Genomic DNA, 13,160 nt, shown 5'->3' on the forward strand with positions numbered 1-13,160 from the left:
GCTTGCCCAGAAGCTTAATTGCTGGGGAATACGGTGTGTGCCTCCCTTACACACTGACATCAAAGGTGAAGGATTTTCCAGCCTTACTGTCATTTGCTTCTTAGAGAATTTGGATTGAAAAATGCAACGCAAATCTTTCAGTGGAGCAGGTGTTTCTGTTTGCAAACTGTATATCTCTTACAGACATATATTGTGAAAAAATCACATCCTGATATTTTCTGTCAGAACAGCAAGTGCTTTTTTTTAAACTGGGAAACCTAATTAAATACATTAAAAATATATACTTTATTATCAGCATCTGGCTACATCTTAATTACACTTTCAATCCTATGAGTTAGTGATGATCTTACTTATTTAGTCTAATGTGTTCATAATTTATACTTAAACTGCCTGGAAAAAAATAACCAGATATTAGTGGAATCTGCACTAATAAATATTCTACCAATTTGTTAACTAGGTTGCTAACGGTCACCATTGAGAGCTCCCAGTTAGCATTCCTGTTTGCTTTTGGCATAAGAATGCAATGGTATGCTTTTGATACAGCATCCTTTCTTGGATGTTAGGAACATCATGCCACACTGAATAACAACATTTTACACATTTGGACAGCAAAATCAAAGGTATAACCACCTAAAAGCCTCCATATGGCACCAGCTGAGAGAACAAAATAGATTTTGTAGTACTGAAGGGTTTCTTGACCTGGTTTGTAGGAACATGTAGAGATAATACAGGATATGATTTGCAGGAGTTTGAAAAGGCCATCATATTTCACCCCCTTCTCACTTGATTATAATATGTGCCATTACAGCTAAACATGTTTATCTACAGGATTCTGTCAGGCCATTTATTATTTGTCCTTACTTATTATTAATTATTCACCACTTCAATCCATTGCTAAATAATAGATGGATATGAATCCTTAGTTGTTTTTTTTTTTTTTTTTTTTTTTTTAAGAAAAACAAACCTGTATTTGAAACAACTATAACTGGAAGTACCATGAAGATATTCTGGCCACTCGAAGGATCAGTGTTTAACTTACTGTAAACAACAATTCCCAGAACCCACCAAAAAAGTGAAGTATCTAAACAGTATTAACTTGCAATTCTCATTTGTCAAGTCAGCATACATGGCAGCTTTCCCTTGTCTAATTTATTAGTTAATGACTTTTTGAAGACAGGCAACACTGTAATGAATCTCAGTGCTTTCTCCCACAGCTGGAGCAACCCTAAGCATTTCATGGAGGAAGAACAGGGAATTGGTTGGACTGATTGAGAGAGGAAAAATTAGAAATCAGAATGAATCAGTGTCTCTTTGTCTCTCCGCCCGCTCATCTCTAAAGAGAAAACTTAGGAAGACCCTCAATAAATACACTTTTTCTCTTGATTAGGAACACTTGGAGCACTATAAAAACAAACTCTAAGATGACTTTAGTGAAATGATTTCAGAAGATCCACAATAACTGGACTGGAGACTCTCCTTAGTTAGGGATGTGACTGCCACAGAAATTAAGATATTCAGGAGCAATAGCAAGTGCACTGAGGCCTCCAGGCGGAAACCAGGAAAGCAGTGGTGGAGCCCATGGAAGGTGAGGCTGTAAACAGCTAAATGCAAGGCAAGGCTGAATGAAGGCCCATGACTAAACTAGTCCACAACCTACTGAACAGTGTAACTTCAGACAGAAATGGGAATTATGGAAAACAGAAGAGTGGGGGACTTCTAAGCGTAATTAGAAAGAATACTATTTCTGTAAATCCACCCGAGAAGGGTATTTAAGAATAGACTTATTGGATTTGCTATAATTTTAAAAGCATTCTCAAAATGAGTCGCTAGAGTGAGAATATCAGCAGTCTGAGACTAGAAGTAAATTAGAGTGAAATATGTACAACAGTAATGCTTTCAGTGGCTATTTGGAGTATTTAGGGTAAAATGTAAAAATAAGCTAATCATACCTGAAAATATGTAAACTGAGAGTGATAGAGGTCTGGATAAATATGAAGAGTGGTTCCAATTACAAGCAGCAACTCAAACTTGTGAAGAGATGAGCTAATGTATCCCGTGAAACCCAAACACCAGATCTTCAAGAGAGCTTCTAAATCAAACAGAACTGTAAAAGCAACCTAGAAGAATATATAAAAGAAGAAAGATGGGTTCAAATCAATAAGTTAAATTGCAAGTTTCTATGTCATGATGTTTATCAAGATTTTGTACAGCAAAAATAAGGATCTCCATAATATTAAGCAAAAACACTGATCCTATAAACAGAACAAACAATGAATAATAGATTTGTGTAGGAGAAAACATGTAATTTTTTCTTTTTCCTGATTTTTGTGATTACATGGTGTTTATTTGTTCCTTGGCAAACTATGAAAACAATTATAGAACAGAAATGGATTTTTAAGTTTACAGAACACTTTAAAGAAATGATAATCTAATGTCTTGAAAGCTTTCTGTAAATACAGATATTTATACATAATCATTAGAATTATTTATTATTGTAAAAACAACTTATGATAATCAACTATGACAAACCACATATTTAGTATTCCTTTAACTAATTTGGTCTAATGCGCCAACAAAACCAGACAAATTCTTAATCCAGTTTCTGTTTTCAAATAGTCGATAGATGGTCCTAGTCATACTAGCAATTGAACAATCTGACACTCTAAGTTTTCAAGAGACATAACAATAAGTGATGTTTATATAAAACTAAGACTTTTAAAGCACTGTGCAAATTTTAACAAAGCACAGCCCCAAACTCCTCTAAGGTAAAGCCTTACTTTTACAGAATGCAAAGCTGAAAGATGGAGATATTAATTAACTGCGGGCTGTAAAGTCTACTGGACTTGGCAGGAGATAACAGAGATGATGATTTTAATCCTGAATCTGACACTGGCAATCTCGGAGACTTTGCCTAAGTACTTAAGTTATTTAAGATTTAAACTCTACAATCCATCAAAAATATAATTATATTTACCAATATCAAAGAGGGGTTTTGTGAGACAGCTAAATAGTATTTTACATATTTTGTGTGTAGAGGACTGTCAGAAGCAAGAGTGGAGATGTAAATTAAACACTGAAGTGTTTATGTCCTATGTTCTTGTCCTACGTTCTTTCCTCTGGTCCACATGGCTATTTATGAGCAGTGCTACCAGATACACTCCTATTTCTTCCTCAAGGCATGCAAAAGAGTAATCAGGCTTCAAATGTCCTCTAAATGACTAAATCAAAGCAAAATGCTTCATAGCACTCAAAAATTGTTTAAATTAGGAAAGAAATACTAAGAAATATTTCTGTGATGTTATATATGCACACACCCATGTACATACTGTATGAATACTTTCATGCTTATATTCTCAAACATATTTAGCCAGTTTTTCAGCCCTTGTTTTTATAGTTTGAAGAGATCAATGAGAACAATGAGCCAAACTTGAAGAAACTACTACATTACATGAAAACCTCCATTTGAAACACAAGAAAAATAGTTTATCTCAAATTTTAAAAGGAAAGCTCATTTTTAAAAGAAAACATATCTAATTACGTTCTAAAAGATTTTGAGGGTGAACTAGGAAAAATGGAATGGGGGTAGGAAGCAGCTGGAATTCAATTTCAGAGCAGGTGGAATAACAATGCTATTTAAAATATACACATACGCTTCAGAGTACATAGGCTTCCCATTAGGGACCAGATTAACAAATACGATGTTAAGTGTATTTTAATTTATTCTAAAAATGTGTGGGCAGGATCATTTGCATTTTACATGCTTGTCAAAGGAATTCAAACCACTAACACTTAAAAATGTATCAAATGGTTTGCATAACATCTGATTACATTTATACACCTGTCTTCCTGCTGACAGAGCTTGTATTTTTTTCCTTCCTTGTAATTAATTAGGGAAGAAGATTCAGAATATCTGACTAGAACTTTTTGTTAGGTGTGAAATGTAATACAATTTTTACAGATTTTTATGCTGAAATCACTCCTTTCATTGCTGCAGAGACAGGGGGAAGGCAAACTTATGTAAAAAAGCAATAACATATTTGCACAGGTATAATACTTGGGCAGCTGTTGTCCACCAGATTGCCAATTTCCTTTTGGCAAAACATCTGTTTGTTCTCACCCTGCATAAAGAAATGAGGATAGGAGCCAAGAGAGGCAAAAGAGGAGCCACCAGGAATGGATTGCTTCTCTGTTGGCTACCGTTCAGTCACCTGGAAGTTGCATGTAGTAATGCTGACTTTAGCAACATTAATTTTTGCCAGTATCTCTTTAACATTTTTTGCAGAGACAGAGCTCAGTTTCAGCCAACATCCAACAATGACAGATCCAGTTGTTTTTCTGTGTAACTGTGGCTTACTTGAAATGTTATCGAGCTTTTGGTACTTGAAAGGTTATCAAGCTATTGGGAAACCTTAGAAGGGAATTCTTCCGAGCAGGATCAGTGGGATCAAGGGCATAGATGTCTAGAATTTCCCTTACTACTAGATTTGACATTGCACTCGCTCTTTCCTTCAGCATGGAGAGGAAAAAGGCTTCACAGAGGCAGCATCAATACAAGGAAACAGACTTACTACAAAAGGAACCCAAAAGGAAGAATATAGGAGCACCAGTTTTGAACCCTGTTTTCAGCCCTCTAAAACAGTACTTAGATGAACCTTGCATGTCTGCAGTAAGACTTCCACTCTGCAACCTCTTTTAATGGAAGGCAGTATTACAATCACATAAAAACAAACATCCACCACTATTCTATTTAAGTTTTGAGCAGGTAAAATCAACGTCCTCAATAACAATGACCAAAATGGGTTTGGATCTCTACTCTTTCTGAGGCCTCAGATGCTGTATTTGGTGGTCAGCTCCTCCTGTTATAAGTCTGGTTTTGCTTAATCTGCAAGGTTGATGTTCCATCTGAATATGAGGAAAAACTTCTTCACTGTGAGGGTGACAGAGCACTGGAACAGGTTGCCCCGAGATGTTGTGGAGTCTCCTTCTCTGGAGATATTCAAAACCCACCTAGCTGTGATCCTGTACAATGTGCTCTAGGTGACCCTGCTTGAGCAGGGGGGTTGGACTAGATGATCTCCAGAGGTCCCTTCCAACCTCAACCATTCTGTGATTCTGTGATACAAGTTCAAATGCTTGTCAGATCCTCTTATTACTATTGGGTATATTGTACTAAATTATGGGATCTGGGTTTAGAATTCATTTCTATCTTTTCTCTTTTTGTTTAACCTTTGACTCTTTCCCTCCTGAGTCTGTCTTCTCCCTCCAACACAGAAAGCAGGATTTTTTTTTTGCTACTGGGTATCTGAATAATTTCAGTTAGGTTTGTCTACTAAATTCAAATGGACACGTTTCTACAATTCTAGGCCACTATAACTTGTGGGTTGTTGAAATGGACCCTATGAGCTATTACATCAGGCCATGTCTGCTCCTAAAGTCGGCTGCTTCCAAGATGACTTCTGGACAAAGGTTCAGGGAGCAATATAGTTTGCTTTAATCTGTCTGGCCATTTCCTTAAACACAGAGAATCCTCACTGCTGTTGTCTGCTCAAGTGAGCTCCCTCCGAAGGGAAAGCTTTCTGCAGCCTGGCCTAATGGAAAATACAGAGCAACCGCAGTGCAGCCTGCTCCAAACAGTCTCCCTCACCAAGGAAACAAGCCAACCGCTGTGGAACAGTCTGCACCATGTGAATATTCAGCCTCCTCAAGGCTCTTAAAAACAGTATCTTTGTACGCCCTGTGCTGCAAAGAACAAGTTTCACAATAACCAAGTAGGAAATGAAACCAGCTTATCAATTTTCCATCTCTCCTAGGATTTCTTTTTTTTTTTTGACTCTTCTGCTCTTTTGATGCTGCATTTTATACCTTCTGCCATAAGAGTCTTGGGGCTTGTTCTTATTTGATTTTTACAGTTTCTATAGTAAAAGCATCAGAGGTATAAAATCTAAGGGACTTCAAAACTGTTTGTCTTACAAATAAACAGAATACCTTCTGTATTTCAGATTAATTTAGCTTATACACTTAGAAATGTAAACACTTAGACTGCAAAGATAAGAGTTTTCTGACTCCTCCCCAAAAAATCAGTATTGTAAACTGTACAGAGAGAGGAAAATCTATCTTTAAAGAAATGCAGACATTGTTCATAAGACAGAAATATAATATGCTAATCTACATGATGTACTCATCTTGAATTATTAAAACCCTGGCAAGTGCTTCTGTTGCAAAAAGCATCTAAACTTCAACTAGATGTTGAAGAGAGAGTATTTCTAGCACTGATTAATAAAGGCATAATTATACTATATATTCAGTGCTGCATCAGAAATAGCACATGCAGTGTTTTCACTACATTCCTATTTGGAATATAAATAGAATAAATGCTATTTTGTTACAAAATCCAGGCTCCATTTTGTTGTTTCATGCCTACCATGAAAAGTTTATGGTCTTAGGCTTTAATTATTTGATCCTGGCCCAGGAGATTAAAATAAGTTTCATTATCCCCACATCTATGAAGAGAAAATATGAAGACTACATATATCCCCAAACCGGGGGAAGCTATGGGAAGAGAATCCAGAATTTGCTGGTTTTATTCCAATGACTTATTCCCAGGATCATCCTCTTTCACATTCATATTGTTTTTAGAATGTGCTCAGAACTTGAGATAAAGTAAAGATAATATATTTTATAATTACTCTTTCTTGAACAACTGTCTAAAATTTGGGCTAACTTCAATATGGTAAATTTTGGTAATTTTTTTGTTAAAAAGCTTGTTTAATTTATGGAACAAAGTACTTTTAAAGCCTTTGGGGGGGTTGTTTAGTTTTATTATTAATTTGAAAATATGAAATCACCATTCAGTTACTTTTCTGACTAAAATTTTGGATTCTGGGTCTGACCAGCATAACTAAGCTAGATGGGATGAATTCCTAACATTTGTTGATCAATAGTATGGAATATATTGCTATGCCATGGGAAAGGAGTGACTGTATAAAGAAATTTACTCAGTTTAACAGTGACAAAATTTTCTGGAGTTCTTAAAACAATAAGTACATTTACACTCTATCACATTGGTCCCTCCCTTCAAAAACACTTTGCATATTTGATAATAGGAAAATCCATTAAATCCATTAAGTGCTATTGGAACACATTATACTAAACACTAAATATTTACTGAATACATTTTAAAGTGCATATTGGCAAATGGCCTGTCTTTATCACTGAACTGACTTTGCTAAGGCATTCAAACACCCTGACTTTATCAGTCATTTTAAAGGTATTTGAACCTAGAATATAACCTTCCTAGAACTCAAGGGCCCAGAAACACAAGAAGGTTTACTTCACAGAAATACTGAGAAGGCAGTTACTCTTCTAAGAGAAAAATAAGGCTGTGAGTGTTATACTCAAAGTTAGGATCCTCAGGCTCAGTGAGGAAGCAAATGCATGATTCACCAATGAACAATGATGAATAACCAACTTTCATACTGGTCTTCGTGATCCATCCTGACATTTTAGGGTGCTTTTTAGTCACTAACTTCTGCTACCAGTCAAAAGAAAGGAGGGGAACATGATGCCAAAGTGGATATTTTCATCTGTATAAACCTTTGCTTTTACTGTAATTCACACACACCCTGCTAACAAGGAAGGGCATATAGGCATGATTCGTCAGTGGAGAGAGCTCGTGCTTCAGGTGCTGGGACATTTACTCAATGTTCATACAATCTTCAGCCATCCCCAATGGCATGAGAGACAATAGAGAATGATGCAGCACTGATGTCTCCACAATTTGCACTTGCTCCAGGGTTTGGACTCCGGTTGTACCTTTAACTTTTCTTTGCTCTCATTTTTGCCCCAGAACTGGTGAAGTCTCTGTTTCACAAGATTTCAAGAGATCAGATATAAATTCTAGAGCTAACATAAATAAAAAACCAGGTATCAGCTGAAGTTATCACAAGAGGGAGATTCATAAAGCATTGTATCATTATGGATGAAAGTACAAAGTTGTGCACTTGAGCCTGACTCACAAATGAATTTTGACATCTAAAACCCCTAGAGCACAAGTCATCAGACTTTTTGCCTCTGCCACTGTCATTGCTGCCTTATTGGCTGGCAATGTTGTCTCATTCTCTAGCGTGAGAATGTTTGTCTTCAGGAACTGAGGTCTTAAATTACACTCAGAGCTTCTTTTCAGTTGCTCCCCCCTCTGGCACCAAAAAGGGACAAAGACAGGGGAACTGCAGTGACCATCAAGCTAGACAGGTGCCCAGTCCAGGAAACCATGGCCAGCATCTTCAGAGGACTGAACTTGGTGACCTTCAACAATGGTGTCTTGATTCTTGGATGAGGTGACAATTCACAGCACTTGCTGAGATCAGTATTTCTAATAAGGAAACCTACAGTACTGACTTCAGCCTTGACTCAGGAAAAAAAACAAATATCTGTTTGAAATTATACCTACATATTAGTACCAACAACTCAAGTAATTTTTTGTTCAAAACTGAATTAAATAATACTAAAAAGACAAGTATGCAAGGCTCTAGGCACCCTAGCACATGCACTACAGTAAAATCCTCAAAAAACTAATCACTCAGGCAGGGTCTCTGCCCGAATATCACATATAAATAAACTTTTCTCCTCCACTTCAGTGGTTCAGGAGCACAACCACCTCTTTCTCCAGATTCATGACTGAATAAATGTCTTTTGCAGTGTGCTCTGGAGGTTACTGAAGCCAGGCTATTTGGAACACTATTTTAGCTATGCTTAAGGACCTGCTAATAGCTAAGTATAAGCTTAAATGCCTAACTGAATAAAGATGATTTCAGAAAGAGGCACTATATTTTTTAAAGACAGAATTTTTGTCATTTTTTAAAGCTAATTTTTTTTCAATGTTACACTCCTAGAGAAAGAAAGCAACTTAGCAGCTATGCATTGCCTGCAGATGTTATACTTAAGCCTCTGCTCCTTACCACTGACATTTTGTTTGAGGAAATTACCTTTCAAAAGGTTGTAAAATAGGGCTGTCAGACATTGTCAGACAGAAGAACTTGAACTAGTGAGCAAAGAATTCTTGGAATGCTTAAGGGGATAAAAAAATTACATACTAAAATGTGCTTGACATTCACATTCTCTGTTTGCTTATCTTGAAAAATATCTGGATAGTGATTTCAACATACTCACCTCAGCTAGGTAAAATTCATCGTATTGTCTCTTGAAATTTTCTCCTTTGTAGTAATTACTAGCAGCAACAATCACATCCACAGCCACCATACTTAGTATGAACATATGAAACACTGATGACCTCATCATTTTCTGCAGAAAAGAAAAAGAAAATTTTATAATCACAATGAGTCAAACCACATGTATGAAAAAGTTCTATTACATTGTCAAAACATACAGTCAGCTATAATAATATGTTTTCATAAAGCTTCTTTAGGTGATACTAAGTTATTACTCTTTAAAATATATTCTAAGATAGTACTTCAACTGGTTTATATATGCAAGTTTTTTTTTTACTTTTCAGTTTCTCATTTGCCAATCAACTTTTTACAGAAGGTTTATCATTTAATGTGAATACCATTGCTTTAGGATTGTGATTTAGAATGTGAATACCATTGCTTTTCAAGCCTTTTAAAGCCTAAACTGTATTTCTAACTACTCATTTCCCCTTGGTTAATATTCCTTCATTATGATCTTAATACAGATCTTAATGACATCTTGTTCAGGAACAAGTAATATCAATTCTATCTTGACCACTGCCTTTGCTTCAGAAAAGACAAATAATATGGGATTCATCTGATGTCAAGCTATCGTCTTACTGTGTAAATCTCATTATTCTATAGTAGATAACTATATCCGGCCCAATGAACTGTGCCTTCAAAGTTTTTTTCTCTGCACTGACTGGGTTGGAGGTAGACATCTACATGATACGTGTTTAAATTTAGGTGAGATCAATCCCACCCATAACTGCTGATTGGGGAGCACCTGAAATGCTGAGAGCCTTCTAGTAGAGCTTCACATGTCTGGGCTCTACGTGCTATGTGTCACTGCTGCCGCAATCCCATAGAAGACAAGAAAAATGGAGGCACGCAGTTCCTGCTGTAGCTGTAGAAGTTTGTCTTGTTGCCCTTCACAGCACTTTCAAACTCAGCTCCAGTTGAGCTTTGGCTTTCCTAACCCTATTCCTGCATGCTTGGACAGTGTCTCTATAATCTTCCTGGGCTGCCTGACCCTGCTTCCACCTCTTGTATGCTTCCTTTTTATGTCTGAGTTTTGTCAGGAGCTCTTCGCTCATCCATGTAGGCCACTTGCCACCTTTGCTTGAGTGCCCATGGGGATGGACCATTCTTGAGCTTGGTGGAGGTAATCCTTGAAAGTCAACCAGCTCTTCTGGACCCCTCTTCTCTCCAGGACTGTATCGCATGGGATTCTTCCAAGCAGGTCCCTGAACAGGACAGTATCCTGAAATTCAGGGTTGTGATCCTGCTTTTGGCCTTGTTCCTGTTTCTCAGGGTCCTGAACTCCACTATCTCATTGTCACTGCAGCCAAGGCTGTCACTGACTTTCACATCCCTGACCAGTTCTTCCTTGTGTACAAGTATGTCGTCCAGCATAGTGCCTCCCCATATTGACTTCTGGGTCACCCTTGTCATCAATGCACTCCAGAAATCTTCTGGATTGCTTGTGTTCTGCTGTGTTGCCCTTCCAGCAGATATTGGGGTGTCCCAACATCTGGGCCTCATTACTGTGAAGATGTTATAGAAGAATCCAAAAATTAATTACATAATCTTTACATACATTTGTAAAGATATATTATCCTCTTAGAAGACTCAAACACACAGTTGTAAAATATTGTCTCAGTCTTTAGTGATCTGTAGTTGCTATGCTGATAAAGAAATGTCCACTTTTACATTTTACATTACCCTTCCCAGATCTTATGGTCTTGGCCCATAGTGCTTTTTGTGATCAAATTAGAGGACGATCAGGCACATACTGGATGCAGCAAGTACCAGCAGGTGTTCAGGCTTTTAGCTAAGACTTGTAGATACCTATAGGAGCATTCATGGTCTATTGAAGTCCACTGGTGTTTTATGGCAGTTCGTTTAAATTTACACGGAAGCAGAGTGGAGAATAAGCACATAGTTACAAGCATTCAGCTCATAGGACTACCTCTTGGTCCTTAACTTCTGGGCTTCCTGTGTGATTCGCCATTAACACTGCAGAGAGGAGACAGCTCAACCCTACTCATTCAGGTTGGCCACTTTTGATCCAAGTGGCATGAAATGGTTGTATATTCCAACCTAGAAAGGAGTAAGGCTTAGGAGATAAAGCCTGACAGTCAGAAGTTTATAGAACAAGCCTAGGCTCATAACAATGTCTAAAGTGCAGTGAAATCAGTAAAACTGAATGGCTAAAAGAGGTTTTGTGTTTATTTCTAATTCAAAACAAGGCAAGCTATGAGAATACAATAATAAAAGATAGGGCTATTGGCTTCAATGATGCATTTTTATAAGTGGCGTGATTCACAACAGGTAGCATCATATCTGTTATATTTCTATTTCACACATAAGTTCTAAACAGACAGTCTCTCTGCATATTTTACACTGTATTTTTAATAGTGTCAAAATTTCCTTCATAGTAGGAAAGTATGCTGCCTCAATTGTGAAAGTACTTGGGAAGAGAAATTAGTAAGTGCAGCTGCCAAATGCACTTTTCTTTCTCTTCATAAGAAAAAACAGAGAAGCAAAATGGTAATACAGGAAGAATAAAAATGCATAATCCACCTTGATACACACATATATACATGCACAGGTTGTCATACAGCCCATATCTTGGGACACTCATAAAAAGGCTTTTCCGCTGGTATATGTTATGCTGGAGAATAAACTACGATAATATAAATAACACTCTAATGGCACGATAAAAAGGTCAGTAAAAGTCAGTGAAGCTGCTCTTCAGTTACGCAGAGGCCACCTTCCCATCTCAACTAAAGTGAAAGGAGATGATTTAGCTAGTCGAAGGCATTATGTTTGTAATGCAATTCAAGCTAATAAAGAAAGAAGTTCAGACAGAATACAAGCTAGTCACAGGCTGGGCACAGGCAGGAACAGCTGGCTGGGGCAGCAAATTAGGAGCTGGCTGTGGCAGACAATGTGAAGGCTGGAGCAAGACAGAAAAGCAGCTGGCTGCTGGCAGAAGCAGAGAGAGCCCAAGGGGCCAGCAAGGTGGAGATATCTGAGCAAATACACACGCACAGCAAAAAAGCTTTGCTGAGGAGACCCAAAAAAGAAACTCATTACTTTTAAATCCCAGTACTGGCCTGCTCATGGGGGCCAGAATGGGATCATGTGGGTTGGTATTTATTACAAACCTTTTGTGTCAAGGGTGAATATTCATACATTCACATTACATACAAATACAAAATATTCTTTCTGGAAGCTCAGATAATTGGATTTAGATTATCTGTGTGACCCTCTATGACATCTTTTTTATTGTGCCTTGGGCCACAGCACAAGTTACTTTCTTGTTTTTTTCTTTAGCATGCCAGTCTGGTTGCTCACCTGTCATGAATGCTATGCATGATAAGCAGCTTTCCTGTTGGCCTCTTGAAGCCAGACTGCAATATCCTTAGGAGATCAATCACCCTGTTCTAGCCCACACGCCTACTGTGCCCAGCACTTTCATCTGTCTTATTTTGTTCTTTCTGCACCACAGAATTTTAATTTGGATTCGTACCCTTCAAACGGTTCAACTGTATGTAACTTACAAAGTCCCCTTTTTGCACCTCTACCATAATGTTTGACCATGAGAGCTCACTCTCTCTTTAAACATTTCTGTAAGACATTTGAAATGAGGTGTAAGAGAAAGATGAATTTAGCCCAAAGCACTTACCCAAGCCTTAAAAATCATTTTGGATCACCAGATCATCAGTGTGTCATTTGGATTACAGACCTTTTCAGAGCACACAGCCATGGAAAATTCTCTGTGCAAGCTTGAAAGAAGAGACATAATGCCAGCTTTTGTTCTTGTTTAATTTAGTGACCTTTTTCAGCCCTTGGATGTGTGTTTCTTAAACTGTGTAGGAATATGATGAAAGAAATGTTCTGATGTTGTTGTCAGCCAGCTGCATGATGGGAAAACTGTGTCTAATATTAAATTGGACTTAAGATTTG

The 13,160-nt window shown here is 37.5% G+C and overlaps 1 protein-coding gene across 1 annotated transcript in view; it reads right to left on the reverse strand.

The window, feature by feature from the left end:
• NALCN (sodium leak channel, non-selective) overlaps positions 1 to 13,160 on the reverse strand; it is a 253,524-nt gene that overhangs the window by 111,261 nt on the left and 129,103 nt on the right. Inside the window, exons 11-12 of the mRNA XM_067289696.1 lie at positions 9,169 to 9,300; positions 1,950 to 2,117 (exon numbers count right to left, since the gene is read on the reverse strand). Coding sequence (XP_067145797.1) covers positions 1,950 to 2,117; positions 9,169 to 9,300 — 300 coding nt within the window. The remainder of the gene's footprint in view (positions 1 to 1,949; positions 2,118 to 9,168; positions 9,301 to 13,160) is intronic.

Source organism: Apteryx mantelli, chromosome 1 (assembly GCF_036417845.1).
Source record: "Apteryx mantelli isolate bAptMan1 chromosome 1, bAptMan1.hap1, whole genome shotgun sequence".
Lineage (NCBI taxonomy): Eukaryota > Metazoa > Chordata > Aves > Apterygiformes > Apterygidae > Apteryx > Apteryx mantelli.